Genomic DNA, 16501 nt, shown 5'->3' with positions numbered 1-16501 from the left:
GATTCTGGGGCTGGTTATTCTGGATTCGACTGATATACGAGATCCTCTCCAGCGTCAAAGGACATATCACAATGTATCCATCTGTACGAAGTAAGTTACGTGTGGCTCGTCTGACTCATCAAGACGGAAGAAGAATTTCCCGATCGGGTAAGGCTCCACGTGTGAAATCACGTGATATATCCCTATACAGCACCCAATTTGGTATACGCAGGACAACTACATGCAAACGGCCCAGATGCAACATCGTCTCAATCTATATACAGTAACAACCTAGGTAACTTCAAGTCTCTCTACACAAACGCCTGCACGCCCGTGATCGCCCGGCCCAGAATCAACGCTGTCACTGTCAATATCTACTTCAAACACCCGGGGTTGGGAATACTCACTATGGATATCACTCTGTCCCTCGTACGTCTGCACGACAAACAGGTTCGCCGCGTGGCGCGCAATATGGTACTCATCGCTGGTGGCGTTTCCACCAAACACCTCCTGCAGACTGCAAGCCGTCAGCGTGTCACCCCACCCCGCAACAATCAAAGATACATACATGCGGGAGTTCACCAGCGCGCGATCGCAGTTCTGGCGCTTGATCATCGAGATCATCTCGGGCGTGCTCTTGCCCTCGTCCTTCAGACGCGCCACCTGTGTCGCCGCCAGCGTGCCGTACGCCGCGTCCGTGGCGGCATCCGCCAGCTTCTTCTGGATAAGCTGGTACTTGGCGAGCGGGTTACCCTTGAACTGCTTGCGGTCGAGGGCATACTCGCGCGCGCGAGCCAGACAGTCCTCCAGGGCACCCATGGCGCCGAAGGCGATGCCCAGCCGGGCACTGTTCAGACACGTAAACGGGCCCGTCAGGCCCTCCACGTCCGGGAACATGTTCTCGGCCGGCACCGGGCACTCGTCCAGCTGGATCATGCCGGTGATGGACGCGCGCAGCGCGGTCTTGTTCTTGATGGGCGGCGTCTCCAGCGTGCCGGGTGGGCACTTGGCCCGCTCGACGACAAACCCGCGGATCTTGCCCGTGTCGGCCAGCTTCGCCCACACCACCAGCACGTCGGCGATCGGCGAGTTCGTGATCCACGTCTTCGCCCCGGACAACACGTACATGCCCTTCTGGGTTGGGTGCGCCCGCGCAACCGTCTCCATCGCCCCCGGGTCCGACCCGTGGTTGGGCTCCGTCAGCCCAAAGCACCCGGCCAGCTGGCCCTTCGCCAGCCCCGGCAGCAGCCGCTCCTTCAGCTCTTCCGTCCCGAACTCATGGATCGCCGTCATCGCCAATGAGCTCTGCACCGACATCCCGGACCGGTACCCGGAGTCCACCCGCTCGACTTCCTTCGTGATCAGCCCGGACGCCACCGTGCTCACCCCCGCGCAGCCGTAGCCGTCGATGCTGGCCCCGAGGAGGCCCAGCGAGCCCATCTCTTCGAGGATCTTGCGGTCGTAGTTCTCGTTGCGGTATGCCTCTGTACCGGGTTAGTTTGGCTTTGCATGGCATGATGGATCTGATGCAGTGGTCCGGAGGGGAGAGGATAGAGTAAGGTAGGACATAGGACGATACCTACCAAGCACCCGCGGCTGCAGCCGCTCCTGACAGTACTGCCGGGCCGTATCCTGAATCGCCAATTCCTCCTCCGTGTACAGCTCCGACGCAGCCAGAGGGTCTTCCCAGTTGAAGGCAGTCGCAAAGCTGCGCACCGGAGCCCTGGCCGCGGGGACGGCCAGGTGGCGAGAGGCGGCGCGAAGCATGGAGCGATTCATAGTGAGATCAACAGCACGAAGAATTGGGATCAGAGGAAGAAGAGCAAAGGAGAGGAGATAGTATGGTTGGTTCCTGGCTGTAGAAGATGGTTGCGGGGAGCGCTTTAAAGTGGTCCAGTGACCTCGGCAATCGATCGGATGCGGCGCCACCAAAAACTCCCGCGGAAGACGTCACTCAGGGTCGCGCGTCGCCCTGCCGATAGCCGCCTCGTCGCTCTCTGTTCCACGGGAAACCCGCCGGGGAGGTCGGTAAAACCAGCTTTATGGATTATCTATCTATCTACTATGTACCGTTATGTCCAGCATCTGTATGTACGATTAGCGTAGTCCGTCATCTCACAACCCCCCATACACTCTACTCTCCATGTCAAGCCGGCATCTGCGACTGCAGGAAATCAAACACCCCCGTCGGGAAATACTCCTCGTCGAACCCCCATAGATCCGCCATCATTGGATCGACCGAGCCCTCCGATAGCCCCTTCACCGGCGAAGGCTCTGTATCCAGTGCGCCGCGCTCTGCCGACAGCGGCGCCACGCCCAGTAATGGCGGTGGATGGCTTAAGATGGTGTCGCGCTCGCCCAGCGGCTGCCCGCCGGGAATCACCACCGGCTTGAACAGGGACGACAGGTCGCGCGACGCGGGCCCGGCGCCGGGCGTGCCCGTGTTCCGTCGCTCCCACTCCTCCAGGCCCGTGAGCATCTTCCGCAGGCCGCGCGCGATGTGATGGCTCAGATGGCGCTCGCTGGCGCGCCGGCTGCACGACACCATCATCTCGATGATGCGGCCGACCAGCGCGCGGACGTACGCGACGTCGATGAGCAACCCGGCCGACGCGATGGAGTTCTGCGCCCCCTGGTTGCCGGGGATGCAGGTCGAGCAGCCCTTGGCCGCGATCTTGAGGAGGAACACAGCCGCGAAGGTGATCATGCTGTGGAGGTATAGGGGAACTCCGACCAGGGCGGTCTGGATGTCCGGTTCGTCCAGCACGACGAGAAGGGTGCCGATTGCGGATTCGACGGCAATGTTGGCCCGTTTCTTGCGCTCCTCGGACATGGGGCGCGTCGAGATCGACGAATGATATGTCCGCAATGCAACCGAGTTCAGCTGTAATCGAGAAAAGTGGTAGTGAAGGTAGACGGCCTTGTACGGGTAGGCGCCCACGTATCGACTCCCGGCTGGAGGGGTTAGAGCGAGGAGATTTAGACGTGCTATTGAGAACTTACTCAATCGGGGAAACCATGCAGACCGCCATTCGCCCAGGTCTGCGTCAAATCGGTCGATCGTAGCAAATTCGCTCTCGGGTACCTCGAGGTCCACGTCCGGGCCAAAGGCGTGATAGATCCGAGTCAGGATGATGAACAGATCCACTTGGCTGTGTAGGCGCAGTTCGGACTGCGCGGCCGTTGGAGAGGATGCAAACGAGTTGTGGTTGGTAATGCTGTGATCTTCGTGAATGATGGGAGGTCGTCCGTAGGCGATGGAAAAGTGGTGTTCCAAGGTCTATGCTAGTCAGCCACAAGCCCACAGCACCACCACTGAAACTTACATAGAGAAGATACCACAGTCTGGCTTGCTCCTTATGTTCGGGCGACCCTTGCGTGGCCTTGCGGTAAGACTGGTGCAGGCCACGCTCGGTCGCAATCCGCACCGCATAGCCGGAAAGTTTCCAGCTGACGTCCGCCAGCCAGAATGCGCCGATGCACAGCGCCCGCAGATCGTCCAACGTATGATGTCGGTCGAGCATAGATTCCGATGCGAGTTTCGCAAATTCCGTATAGCAAGTGTCGAAGGTCCGCTCTTTATGGGGCATGTGGAGGGCCGTGACGGCGAGGATCGCAGCTGATAGCATAGAAGAGGAGTTGCGGACAGAGGTCAGATCCTTGTGCACCAGGGCGATGCCGTCCCATAGATACCGGTTGAGGACCTGGTCGAAGTAGACAAACAGCTCCTCGGCCTCGTGCAGATCAACCACTCCCCGCGATATAAAGTCGGTCACTCGATCCGAGGCATGGTGTCGCTCCGGCGTCCCAGCCTGGATGTCGCTCAACTGCGTCACTTCATACAGACTTCCCATCGGCGCCGTCACCAGCGAGGACGTCCCGTTCTCTTCCTTGTCGAGCGCATATTGTGATTGCTGGGAGAAGCCCTGGGTCGCAGCGCTAGCTGTCTCCGCGACCGCGCTATCTGTACGGGGGCCCTGCGGCTCTGTAATCATACCAATATCTTCCGTCGACACGTTCGAGTCTTTGCGGTCTCTCTTTTTGGAGGGGGTCTCGTTCGTCTTTCCCATGGCTTGGTAGTACGAAAGTTCGGGTAACTGCGCCTTTCGAAGCAAATCTGCCATGGCCAGCTCGATCGTTGTCTTCCATCTGTGTCCATCACGGTCAGTATGCGTCACGTAGAACCATTCTGTGAAAGAGGGGGGATTTACTCCGCCTCATCGTCGAGCAACGTCTGAAGGCTCTTGTTGACGATGCATTCCAGCCCCATGCGACGACAGCGGTTACAGACCGACTCGCCCACTTTCATATCACATCGCACCTTGTGTCGTTTGCACTCGGTGCAGGCGCGTATCCGCCGGGAGATCTTGGGAATGTGTTGCCGGAGAGCGTCCGGGGTCGGATGCTGGGGCGACGAGGCGGAGGATGCATCGTCATTGGCATCAAACTGAATGCGAGTGCGTTTCATGATGTCGGCGGTCTGGACCCCTTCATGGTCAGAGTCCTGTTCCTAGGACGGATTAATTGCGAATTGTCTGGGCGATATGACACGAGACCGGAAAACTGAGGGGGAGGAGCGGGGAGAAGCAGCCGCTAATCGCCGTTCGGAGTCAGAGTTGCTTGGCCACTAGGCATGTAATGATCTATACAAGTAGGTCTTGTCGAGTGGTTAGATCAAAACACCGGAAGAGGATCTGCTCCAGACTCCGCGAGCAGCGATCAGTGAGGGTGGAAGATGCGATACGGAGTAGTCCTGATGTCCGGAGAGTCTACAGGAGGCGGTGATGATTGGTCGAGTAACATGCTTCTGATTGGTTGCTGATGTTGGATCACGTGGTATATACGCTAATCCTAATCCGGACTAAATGATGTCGGCGCGTTACTGCGCGTCTTCTCGCGACGGTCCTGCTCTGCCGACCACCATCCTGATCCTGCTTGACCTGCGAGACCCCCGTCGCTCGATCCTATCTCACCATGGGTATTAAACGTGAGTCACACCGTTATCGCGGTTCCTCGCTGCCACTGACACCCTCCAGAGCTGTACCAGGTGATCTCCGAGAATGCGCCTGACGCAATCAAGGCCGGAGACATTAAGAACCACTTCGGCCGCAAGGTCGCCATCGTACGTCCTAATCCCGTATCAAGCCTTCCCTCACTAATCGCTCACATCAGGATGCGTACGTCTGACCACCCCACCCACCCACCAACCCAGACTCACCGCCCCGCAGCTCTATGAGCATCTACAGTTTCCTCATCGCTGTCCGCTCCGAAGGCCAACAGCTCATGAGCGACACCGGCGAGACAACCTCCCACCTGATGGGCATGTTCTACCGGACGCTCCGCATGGTCGACAACGGCATCAAGCCGCTCTTCGTGTTCGACGGGGCGCCGCCCAAGCTCAAATCCGGCGAACTGGCGAAGCGGACGGCGCGGAAAAGCGAGGCTACCGAGGCGCACGAGGAGGCCAAGGAGACCGGCACCGCCGAGGATGTCGAGAAGTTCTCACGCCGCACGGTACGCGTCACCCGCGAGCACAACGCCGAGTGCAAGAAGCTCCTCACCCTCATGGGTATTCCCTACATTGATGCGCCGACGGAAGCCGAGGCGCAGTGTGCGGTGCTCGCCCGCGCCGGGAAGGTCTACGCCGCCGCATCGGAGGATATGGACACGCTGTGTTTCGAGGCGCCGATCCTACTGCGCCATCTGACGTTTAGTGAGCAGCGGAAGGAGCCCATTCAGGAGATTCATCTCAATCGGGCGCTGGAGGGTCTGGATATGGATCGCGCGACGGTCCGTCTACAATTCAATTGCCCCTGAGTCTATGGGATTGTCGTGCTAATCTCTCGCCATTAGTTTATCGATTTGTGCATCCTCCTCGGCTGCGATTATCTCGAGCCCATCCCCAAGATCGGCCCCAACACCGCGCTCAAGCTGATCCGCGACCACGGCTCCCTCGAGAAGGTGGTCGAGCACATCCAGAACGACCCGAAGAAGAAATACGTCATCCCGGAGGACTGGCCGTATCAGGACGCGCGGGAGCTGTTCCTCCACCCGGATGTGCGTGACGCTAACGACCCGGAATGTGACTTCAAGTGGGATGCCCCGGATGTCGAGGGGCTGGTGGATTTCCTGGTCAAGGACAAGGGGTTCAACGAGGATCGCGTGCGCAACGGCGCGGCGCGGCTGCAGAAGCATCTCAAGTCGGCGCAGCAATCACGTCTGGAGGGGTTTTTCAAGCCGGTGGCGCGCACGGACGCCGAAAAAGCGAACCTCAAGCGCAAACATGACGAGAAGCTGCAGGAGCAGAAGAAGCGCAAGAAGGAGGAGGCCAAGGCGAAAAAAGAGGCCAAAGCGCGTCCTCGCGGCGCGGGTTAGGGATGCGGGATTGGATTTATTGGGCTGGATTCGGGAGAAACAAAACAGGCGTTGGCGTTTGGATTCGAGGTGATTTATTTCATGGTCGCATCTGCTTGGAGATGAGCGAGGCATTCCAATCGATCATTCGAATGCAGACACCGCATGTACCGTATGCCGTAATGAAGAGCAAAATGGGCTTATTCGAGCGATCTGATTGGTTCCGGTTGTTTGTTTGACTTGTCAATCCATGTTTGGTGGATGATCGCCGGTGGGGTTGATGTACGCCGGGAGTACACCGTAGGAGTATACGCCGCATGATGCCTAGGTATGGTATAGGTTAACTTGGGGTTAATGGGCATTTTGAAGAGTCGAGGATGGTCTGTATCTCGGTTCTGGTGGAATGTGCTATATTAATGAGTGGTGTGACTGTCGGGGTATGCAAGATCAGGGGAAACAGAATTATATATTCCTCTTCCGGCGCTGCACTGTGCAACATTATACCGCCCCATGCAGTACACAATACTATTTACTTCACACGTTACACGTGCACTAGAAATAAAACAAGACACATCCATCAAGATAACAGAATTCATCGACCATGGAAGCACTGACATCCAGATCAACCATGCGAAGATCACGCGGTCCCGAACCCTGATGTAATCCACTGGCGAGCAACCACCTGATCTAAACACTCCATTTCTAACGACTTTCTATAAACGAGACCGCACATCCAATCGTCGCCGCATCGACCATGGGTTCACTCCTCTCATCTAGTCGAAGGCCAATCACACCGGACAGTGGATGGAGGTATGTCCAAGTCCGGCTGCGGTAGTGACTGACGACAAACTCAAACGGCCAGACATACATCATGGATCCATTCCATCCCTCCATCCGCACGAGGGAGCCACTCGCTCCACAGACGCAGATGGAGCTCCAGCTCCATCCCTTTCTCGTCCGAGGAAGAAATGGCCTCGGTGCGGTCCCTTGCATGGGGCGCGCCGGTGCGTCGGTTCGGTTCGAATCGTCAGGTTAGGTAGGTCGCAGTGCAGCTGTGAGGAGGGTGAGCTTGATCGGACGTGGATCGAACTCAGAAGTTATTTTATTCTTATTTTACAATGTGTGTATGGAGAAGGTCGGAAGGAATATCCGTCGGCCTCGTTACTGCTTATAATTATATTCTGATGGTGGGATCAAGAATCGATGACGATGACCCGTCGCGACGGCATCGCATCGCCAAACACAACCGCGTTGGGACGGTGTATAGTCGGTTGTTCTACGCGGGAAAAAAGGAGAAAAATTCAGGGATGATTGACATGGACTGGAATGCTGTATCGATCGACATCTGATCGAAAGACATCCGACTAGGGGAGAAGAAACATGAAGGACGCGTTTGAGGAGGTTTGAGGGAGCGCGCGTGACGATGGGTGATTTGGGGGAGACTCAACTACCTACAGGCGGATGTATGAGTTGACCATGGGAAAGAGAGGGGGGGAAATAAAATAAAATAAAATATAAATAATCGAATCGAAAGCAAACGAGGGCAATACAGAAGAGAAGAACGAGAAGGGGGAAAAAAGGGAAAAAAGAAAAAGAAAACAGGCGAGGCGTGTTGACTGCTGCTTGCGAGTGATCCTGTCAACACCCGCTGCCCTATAAAGCGCGGATGCCCCGCGGTCTTCCACCCCCTTCCGTCGTCGACTGCTTTTCCTCTCTTCCATTTCTCACCTCCAACCCCCCAGGACTCTGCTGTTTCGTGTCTCGTCGCGTCTTGTAGACCTCTTACTCGATCCTCATACTTTATATTGATCCCTCTATCACCCTTCTACCCCTTCATCATGCCTCCCAAGAAAGCTTCTGCTGCCGCTTCCAAGAAGACCGCTTCCGGTCACGCTTCCTACCGTGGTATGTTTCCTCTGATCCTGCCTGCCCACCCCATCGCGTCACGATGATTTTATTATCGCTATGGTCGCGGATCAATGCTGATTCTTTCAATATAGATATGATCAAGGATGCTATTCTGAATGTGAGTTGATCACGCTGCATCCGAGGCCACCCGCGGTCGCGGCCGCTGGGTCGATGCTTCTCCCGACCGTGACACGTTCACCGGCCTGGAGGCCCCCAACGCCGCGTCGCACCCCTTTTAGTTGTATCTCAAGTTGGTCGCTGACTCTTCTCTATTTAGCTGAAAGAGAGAAATGGTAGCAGGTATGTTGTTGTGGTCCAGAATCTCCTGTTGGGGGGGCGGCTGCCCGGCGACGTGGCCACCCCCTCAACTGACCCATGTCGCTTTCATCGCTGACAACTCCTCTTCCCCCCCCCAGCCGCCAGTCTATCAAGAAGTATGTCCTGGCCAACCACAAGGTTGCCACTGCCTCGTCAAACGCCTTCGACAGCCAGTTCAACAAGGCTATCAAGGCTGGTGTCGAGAAGGGCGAGTTCACTCAACCCAAGGGTAAGTCAAGGTCCTTGCGTGTTTTCCATTCTCTCTATGAAACCAAACTATGTCTGTCAGTGCTGCGCGTAGTATTGCATTCGCGCTTTATTGTCGCGCAGCGGTTGTTGTTTTGGTTGGGTGCCGACTGACGCGTCGAACTTCAGGTCCCTCTGGCCCCGTGAAGCTGGCCAAGAAGGAGGCTGCTCCCAAGCCCGCTGCGAAACCTGCTCCTAAACCCGCGGCCAAGGTATGTATTTACATTCCGTGGGGATGAAGTGCTGCGTCAGTCTGATCTCTCTCTAACTCGTCTCTAGAAGTCTGCTACCGCCAAGGCTGCGCCCAAGAAGGCGGCCGCTAAGAAGACCGACAAGGCCGAAAAGCCCAAGACCACCAAGAAGGCTACCACTACCAAGAAGGCTGCTAGTCGCCCCAAGGCCAACACCGCGAAGCCTCGCCAGAAGTCCACTGCCGTAGGTGATGCGTCCGCATCCTTTTGATGATCATACTGACTGTAGACAGGCCCCCGCTGTTGTCGACCAGCCAAAGGTCTCTACCACCACCAAGTCGGGCCGTGTGACCAAGACAACGGCTAAGCCGGCGACCAAGCCGGCAGCTAAGCGGTCCACGAAGAAGGCCTAAAGGCGAAGGGTGACTGCTTGATTTCTGGTTGGTTTGACTTACGTGATGGTTGGATTTGGGTTTGTGCTGGACCGTATCCCTTCTTTCTTCGGTTGTAATTTTCTTTGACCTCTTTCGATTTGTTGATGCGGTGCCTGCTTTGAGTACTCCTGGGATGTGTGGTTTTGTCTTGTTTCCTTCTGTTCCTGGTCGGATTGGCGTCTTGTGGGGGATCTTCTACGGAATCGTTCTGTTCAGTTCAGTGTTATTGTTTCGGCATGCGTCCAAGGACGATGCGAAATGAATGTTCACGCTTCAAGTGTTTGTCTCGTAGTTGTCCCCAGTCCGTGGACTCGTGGTGGGCCACTAAATTCAGGGACAAGTGGGATTCCAAAAATAGGCCGGATGTACTCCGTATTGCAGATGATGAATTATGACAGGCGATCACTTGCATGGCGTGGCACAGAGGGAACCGGGGTCGCCACCGCCGACCAGGCGGGTTCTCGTTCGTCTGGTAATATTCCGCCGGGAAGTTATAAACACTACTGTGTCCGGGGAGAGTCTGGAGAGATCGAGAATTGGGTTGGGGGTTCTAGAAGTGATCCATCGTCTGGTAATGGTGGAGAGAATTCGGTGCATTGAGACCAACATGGCTGCATCCACGCATACATACGCGTGTCGCTCGGAGAAGCATGAATTGAATAGTTCCTGGAGAATGAAGACCATGATGACTGTCTGAATATTATCTATCTTTTCCAAGGTACTAGTATTCTACATTATTATTATTATTATTATTATTATCATCATTCTCCAATATTTACCAACTCGAAGTCCTGTAGTAACTGTATTACGGCAAGTACCGTGACCGCCGTCCCCACTGACTAAGGCAGTCATCAATCCATCCTCTCTCGCTCTCCTCTTCCGCTTCATCTTCATCTTCATCTTCTCCCTCTTTCTCTCCCACAGACTCGACCCATTCCTCTTCCTACTCCTTCCTCTCAATCCACTTTCGTTCTCTCTCTCTCTCTTTTCATTCTGTCTGATAGCCTCTCCTCTCGCAACCATCAACACGTCGGCGTCGGATTCCTTGGCCGTCCCGTTTCTCCCTCCCCTTCTTTGCTTTCTGATCATGCCGGTCGGTCGCTAGATTACCTGCCTTCTCGGCTGGCTATTCCAGCTCGACTCAGGATCGTTGTTTGTCGCTGGCCCTTCTCGCCATTGACCGTCCGGCCCCTTCTTTTCGACTCTATCGGCCCATCCCCCGGCCCTCCTTCGAATCCAACACTTCGACAGGTGCCCTGGTGGTCCTCCGGTCGAATCCCCTCTCGTATACTATCTTTTCGCAATCTTCTCCCTTTACATGGTCGAAACTATGCCGTCGTTGGGGAACGACGGCCCTTATCAGACGGCCACCGCTACCCACCCTCGTTCTTTGGACTCGCCGCAAGGGAAACCCCACGAGAAACATCCCGTCGGGAACACGTTCCTCTGGACAAACTGGCCCAGTGGTGACTCCACTCACCTGGATGCTCTCCATTCGAACGGCAGTGCACACTCCCCGAACGCCCCCCGATCGAGTGCCAGTTCCTACACTCGAGATGCCCCCTTATCCAAGGATGGCAGCATGCATTCTCTCGGGAACGGCTCCGCACGCGATCCTCGCGATGGCGGCCGGTTGTCGATATCTCTAGATCGGGATTTTACCCGGAAATCGTCCGATACAGGGGTTGGTCCGGCTTCGATCGCCTCCGCCTCCGCCGCTAGCCAACAAGCAAATGGTGCTCCGCTGAGCCCTTCGTTACCAAACGGAAAGCACACCGTGAACGGGGATTACCCTCGACCATCTGTCGACGGCATAGTGTACTCGGACTCGATGCCGAATGTCTCGGGTGGACGCCTTTCCACATCTCCTCCCGATGAGAGCGGCCGTCTCTCGCCCGATCCGGGGCGCTTCTCTCCTTCGCAGAAAGCCTCTCACCGATACTCCTCCCCCCCGGCTCCATCTGGTATGGATGCTTCAGACGGCAGCCTTCGGAACCGACATACGTTACAGGTCCCAAGAAACCCCAGCGCCCGGCGGAGCAGCCGTGACCACTCCGAGGATACCGCCTACAGTAGTGGACGACTCTCCCCTACCGGGGGATTCCGCCGTACGTCAATGAGCCTGGTCCGTCGTGCCAGCCGAACAAATCGCTCCGACATTTTGCCCGACGATATCAACCCCGATGAGGATGCTGCCCGATGGGCAGAGGCCATCAAGCAACGCCGAGCCTCCCGTCGTCGGCGTCGGGATGATGATGACGACGATCGAGTTATTGTGGGGACGAAAGTCGACCAGAACCATGTGAACTGGGTCACGGCGTATAACATGCTCACGGGGATCCGGTTTACCGTGTCGAGGATCAATGCGAAGATGGACCGGGAATTGACCTCGGCGGATTTTGAGGCCAAGCACAAGTTCTCGTTTGACATGTAGGAACCGACCCCTTTTGATCGTCTGGCGGGCGTACTGACCATGGCTATTTACACAGCACCGGGAACGAGTTGACCCCGTCCGCGAAGTACGATTTCAAATTCAAGGACTACGCCCCCTGGGTGTTCCGACATCTCCGCGCAAAGTTCCGCATTGATCCTGCCGACTACCTGATGTCCCTCACGAGCAAGTATATTCTGTCAGAGTTGGGCTCGCCGGGAAAGAGTGGAAGTTTCTTCTACTTCTCGCGAGACTACAAATACATCATCAAGACGATCCACCACTCTGAGCACAAGCTGCTCCGCAAGATTCTCCCGGAGTACTACAAGCACGTCGAGCAGAACCCGAACACCCTCATCTCACAATTCTACGGCCTCCACCGCGTCAAGATGGCTTATGGCCGTAAGATCCATTTTGTCGTCATGAACAACCTCTTCCCGCCGCACCGCGATATCCACCAGACCTTCGACCTGAAAGGATCGACCATAGGGCGCGATCTGCGCGAGGAAGATCTCGAAAAGAACCCCCGGGCCACGCTGAAGGACCTCAATTGGGTTCGGAGAGACCGTCAGATCCAGTGCGGCCCATCAAAACGGGACTTCTTCCTCGCCCAGCTCGAACGAGACGTGGCGTTGTTGAAGCGGCTCAAGATCATGGATTACTCGCTCCTGGTGGGCATTCATGATCTGGAGCGAGGCAACGAGGAGAAGCTCCGAGACAAGACGTTGCAGGTTTTCCAACCGGGAGGTGATCGGGAAGAGGAGTCGAACCCAAATATGCTGATGCGCACGCCGTCAAAGCTGGAAAACGAGCGCAAGGCGCGTGAGCTACGCATGCTCATCAAGCGAGAGCGCCCCGTGCCCCTCGACAAGGCCACGGCCAAGATGCCGGATGAGATTCTCGATGAGCGCAAGTTTCACGTTTTCTATTCAGACGATGGAGGTTTCCGGGCCACCCATGAGAATGGTCACCCCGGAGAGGAGATTTACTACCTCGGAATCATTGACTGTCTGACACATGTAAGTTCACCTGACGCGGGGGTAGTCGCTGCAGTGACATAGCTGACCGGACACGTACAGTACGGAACGGTCAAAAAAATGGAACACTTCTTCAAGGGTCTTTCTCACGACCGATCCCAGATCTCCCCCGTCCCCCCAGAGAGCTACGGCGACCGATTCGTCAAATTCATCAAGGGCATCACCATGTCCAAGGAGGAAGCGGAACGGTGTCGAGAATCGCGAGCCCAGGGCCGGCCGTCTGCAGAGCGCACGCCTTCCGTCGAACGAACCATGCTGGCAGCCGAGAAGGAGGCGGCCAAGGAGTCGTCCGTCACACAACCACGGACGCTCTCCACGGTCCGTGATCCTACGGACACCCCTGGTGCCGGACCGGCCTCGACTCTTCCCATTGTGGACGAGGCCGGCGAGGCCAGCAGTGTGGGCGGACAGAGCCAGCACAGCCGACAGGGGCCTCCGGTTGTTGACAAGGACCTGCCGCCGCTCCCCAACCACCACCACAACCCCCAGGCCCTGGCTTAATTAAGCCTGCTCCGCCCCCTCCTAATTCTGTGAGAAGCACGGGTCACTTTTCATGATACCCTCAGTTCGCAGTTGATGTGCTTTACTTGCTATCATAGTTTGGCGCCATTGTCCTTTTTCTTGCATACATGACGCAGTTCCATCGTTCCCAAGCTACTATCACGGTCCCACGAATGATGTCTGCCTGTCCGCTATATCAGCCCTTCATTAGACATTATCTCGACGTCTACTCACTTTCTTTTGGTCTCAGTTGTCTCATCGGCATGACAAGCTATTTCCGTCATCACCACCATCTTTTGGAACCAATTTCCTTTTCTCATTTCTTTTGTCTATTTCTGGATCTTTGGATCCTCCTATACCAGGTTGTATACACCATACCGACACCACAAGGGTCAAGCCCGCTCGTTGGTCACCGTCCTGTTTATCTCTCTTTTTAATCTATTTCCTCGTGTCCAGTTTGTCGTGCGTATACCACAGGCGAGTCTTACCATCATCGTTGCTCTGTTGATTGTCCTTGTATCCCGGAATGCGTCGTTTTGCGTCAGCAGGTTCAGCGGTGTAATCGTGATTTTTGTTGATTGTCTGCAGTGTCTCGTTTAGAAGATCCATAGACGGTGCAGTTAGTGCTTAGAATTGATACCAATGTTGCTTTACTGAAGGAGAGCCGATGCATCATGTAGCAAATCATAACCTGGTCTATTAGGACTTTTAACCTTGCAGCCCATGACCCGGCTGGGTATACCAATCCATCGCGAATAGGAAGAAAAGAACCGAACAGAAAGACATCCTTAAAACGCTCGTGTACATGCAAAAAAATATCAAGCAAGGAGTGCACGACCCGAATCGCAACAGACCCAAACGCCACCGGTATCCCATCCCACGCGATAAACAAAAACAACGGCAGAGATGCCTACTCGGCCTTCCCCTGGGTGACCTTCGCTGCCTGGATGGCAGACATCTTCTGCGTCCAGCCCTGGGTCGGCTGGGGTTTCTTGACGGTGCGGAGGTCGTCGGTGGAGAAGCCGGAGATGCGCATGTTGTAGTTGCGCTCGAGGACGAGCTGGATGTCGCGGATCTCGAGGGTGGAGGATGGACGCAGCTTGGCGAGACGGCAGGCCGCCGTGATGACGTCGTCGACGAAGTCGTCGGCCATTTGGAGGATGAACTATATCGATACACATGCATTAGCATTGTCTTCTCCTCGGGCATAGTGAATAGTCAAAAGAGGGAAGGAGATGGGGGGAGCAACCTCTTCTGCGTCGGGAGTGAGACCCTCGCCTTCGCCGCCGCCGGTGACCTGACGGACGAGGATATCCAGCATCTTCTTGCTGAGCACGCGCTGGCCCTCGCCTTCAAGCACATATCCCGGGTGTTTCTGGATGGCCGGCTGGCCCATCATACCCATGGCGCCGTGGCTGGGGCCGCCGGAGAGCGTGGGGCGCGCGGGCGCCATGCTGACGGGCTCCGGGGTCGACACGTTGAGGTTCTTGGGGATGGGCATGTGGAGGTTCCGCGCGGAGCTGTCGGACGAGCGGCTGTTCATGGGGTGCGCGTGGTTGTTGGCGCCCTGTTGCGTCATCGGCTGCGGTTGTTGCTGTTGCTGCTGCTGTTGTTGCTGGGCGACGCCGTTGTTGTTGCTGTTCGTGTAGTTCTGCGCCGCCTGCGCCATCGCGGCCTGCTGCGACAGCGGGCGTGGCGGACCGGCGGCCGTCGTAGCCTGCGGCGTTTGCACGGGCGTCGACCCGTCTGTCCCCGGGACGGGGGCCTGCGTGAAGGTGACGCCACCGCTGGGTGTGCCCTGCGCCGCGGGTTGTTGTTGCTGTTGCGGTTGTTGCGACGGAGGTTGTTGTTGCTGCTGCTGTTGCTGTTGGGAGAGTGGTTGAGCGGAGGGCGTTTGGCCCTGCTGCGAGGTGGAGGGGGACATGGCGGTCTGGTTGCGCGCGGCGCTCACGGCGGAGGTGATGGTGTGCGGGGCGGGGGTGGGCGCTTGGCCCGGGTGCATGGGGCCGGGCGCGTTGGTCGGGCTCGCGGCGGACTGCGGCGGAGCGGGAGCGGGAGCAGCAGCGGCAGCGGCGGCGGCGGAGGAGGCTCCAGCGGCGCGGGCGTGGTGTTGGGCCTTGAAGGCTTCCTGCTGGTCCTTGAACTTCTGGAGGAAGTCGCCGCCCTCGCGGAAGAGCTTCTCGGCGGCGATCTGGCGGTTCTTGAGATCCTGGAGTTCCTCCTGGGTCATGGAGCCGGCGGCCTGGCGGGCGTTGAACTGTCCGCGCACTTCGGCGACACGGGCGCGCCCAACCTCCTGTTTCTGGAGCGCGATGCCGTATCGCAGCTTCGCTTCCTGCAGCCAGCCTTGCGCCTGTTCTGGGTTGATGGTCGGCGGGAGGAAGAAGTTGAGCGCGCTGACTTTCTGCTGCACCTGCGGGAGGAGCTGGCTGAAGGACTGCGGGTTGACGGACTGCGGGCGCGGGATGGACTGGCCCTGCTGCTGGGCGGCGGCGGCGGCAGCCGCCGCCTGGAGTTGTTGCTGCTGTTGCAGCTGGCGGTTCTGCTGGAAGGCGCGCATGCCTTTCATCAGGTTCTGCGAGATGGCTGCGAGTCGGGTGTGCGCTGTCTGGTACTCGGTGCTCTGGGGGTCGCGGTTGTTCAGGATTTCCCAGAAATTGCGCACCACCTGGGTGTGCTGCTGCTTCTGCTGCTCACTGAGATGCGGCAGCTTCTGTACCTGATCGGTTCGGATCAGGTTTGAGTGCTGAGGCACCATAGGTTGGGTCGGCGGCGCTTGTTGTGAGTCCATTCTGTCGTAATAGGGTCGGGATTAGATTCGAGGGCCTATAGGGGGTTGGGAGGTGACGTCGCTGTCCTGGCGGCGGAGGATTCAGCTCGTGGAGTGAGCTGGAATGCGCGAGACGATGCGCGATGAAGGAGCGGTTTTGAAGAGAAAGGAGTGAGGGTGATTGATGCCGGTGAAGATTGTATGAAGATGAAGCGAAACGGACGATGAGGAGTCGGGGGAAGTGAGTTCTGATTGGACCGTGGAGACAGAGCCTCAGTCTTGGCGTGATGATTAAGCAGGGCTATTGAGAACAATACAGCCTATTCTTATTA

General features: G+C 56.9%; 6 protein-coding genes across 6 annotated transcripts; 3 read left to right on the top strand and 3 right to left on the bottom strand.

Annotated features, from left to right (window-relative positions):
• Window positions 1-84: 84 nt before the first annotated feature.
• Window positions 85-2396, bottom strand: BDV59DRAFT_176113 (acyl-CoA dehydrogenase). The gene is made up of 4 exons (XM_073689380.1): window positions 1563-2396; window positions 548-1463; window positions 387-496; window positions 85-337 (listed from the first exon to the last, which is right to left on the bottom strand). The coding sequence occupies exons 1-4, from the start codon at window positions 1756-1758 to the stop codon at window positions 291-293; spliced, it is 1269 nt and encodes a 422-aa protein (XP_073549000.1). The 5' UTR covers window positions 1759-2396; the 3' UTR covers window positions 85-290.
• BDV59DRAFT_207247 (uncharacterized protein) lies at window positions 1721-4829 on the bottom strand. The gene is made up of 4 exons (XM_073694962.1): window positions 4191-4829; window positions 3306-4128; window positions 2983-3259; window positions 1721-2934 (listed from the first exon to the last, which is right to left on the bottom strand). Exons 1-4 carry the CDS (start codon window positions 4445-4447, stop codon window positions 2126-2128), a joined length of 2166 nt encoding a protein of 721 aa, XP_073548999.1. The 5' UTR covers window positions 4448-4829; the 3' UTR covers window positions 1721-2125.
• An 18-nt stretch (window positions 4830-4847) lies between these two features.
• On the top strand, window positions 4848-6847 carry fen1 (multifunctional nuclease RAD27). The gene is made up of 6 exons (XM_073689379.1): window positions 4848-4966; window positions 5016-5101; window positions 5152-5156; window positions 5208-5769; window positions 5833-6445; window positions 6505-6847. The coding sequence occupies exons 1-5, from the start codon at window positions 4954-4956 to the stop codon at window positions 6352-6354; spliced, it is 1188 nt and encodes a 395-aa protein (XP_073548998.1). The 5' UTR covers window positions 4848-4953; the 3' UTR covers window positions 6355-6445; window positions 6505-6847.
• A 1156-nt stretch (window positions 6848-8003) lies between these two features.
• BDV59DRAFT_16269 (histone H1/H5 family protein) lies at window positions 8004-9531 on the top strand. The gene is made up of 7 exons (XM_073687581.1): window positions 8004-8238; window positions 8334-8359; window positions 8519-8541; window positions 8658-8788; window positions 8935-9017; window positions 9085-9240; window positions 9290-9531. The coding sequence occupies exons 1-7, from the start codon at window positions 8172-8174 to the stop codon at window positions 9407-9409; spliced, it is 606 nt and encodes a 201-aa protein (XP_073548997.1). The 5' UTR covers window positions 8004-8171; the 3' UTR covers window positions 9410-9531.
• Window positions 9532-10634: 1103 nt separating this feature from the next.
• On the top strand, window positions 10635-14067 carry BDV59DRAFT_16156 (1-phosphatidylinositol-4-phosphate 5-kinase). Its single transcript, XM_073687567.1, has 3 exons — window positions 10635-11860; window positions 11920-12880; window positions 12941-14067. Exons 1-3 carry the CDS (start codon window positions 10749-10751, stop codon window positions 13397-13399), a joined length of 2532 nt encoding a protein of 843 aa, XP_073548996.1. The 5' UTR covers window positions 10635-10748; the 3' UTR covers window positions 13400-14067.
• A 1-nt stretch (window position 14068) lies between these two features.
• BDV59DRAFT_207241 (putative transcription initiation factor TFIID subunit 12) lies at window positions 14069-16360 on the bottom strand. The gene is made up of 2 exons (XM_073694961.1): window positions 14649-16360; window positions 14069-14564 (listed from the first exon to the last, which is right to left on the bottom strand). Exons 1-2 carry the CDS (start codon window positions 16188-16190, stop codon window positions 14310-14312), a joined length of 1797 nt encoding a protein of 598 aa, XP_073548995.1. The 5' UTR covers window positions 16191-16360; the 3' UTR covers window positions 14069-14309.
• Window positions 16361-16501: the final 141 nt, after the last annotated feature.

This window comes from Aspergillus ambiguus, assembly GCF_047715705.1.
Source record: "Aspergillus ambiguus strain CBS 117.58 unplaced genomic scaffold BDV59scaffold_11, whole genome shotgun sequence".
Taxonomy (NCBI): Eukaryota; Fungi; Ascomycota; class Eurotiomycetes; order Eurotiales; family Aspergillaceae; genus Aspergillus; species Aspergillus ambiguus.
Note: the sequence above shows the minus strand (reverse complement) of the source record. Positions and strands in the feature narration are given on the sequence as shown.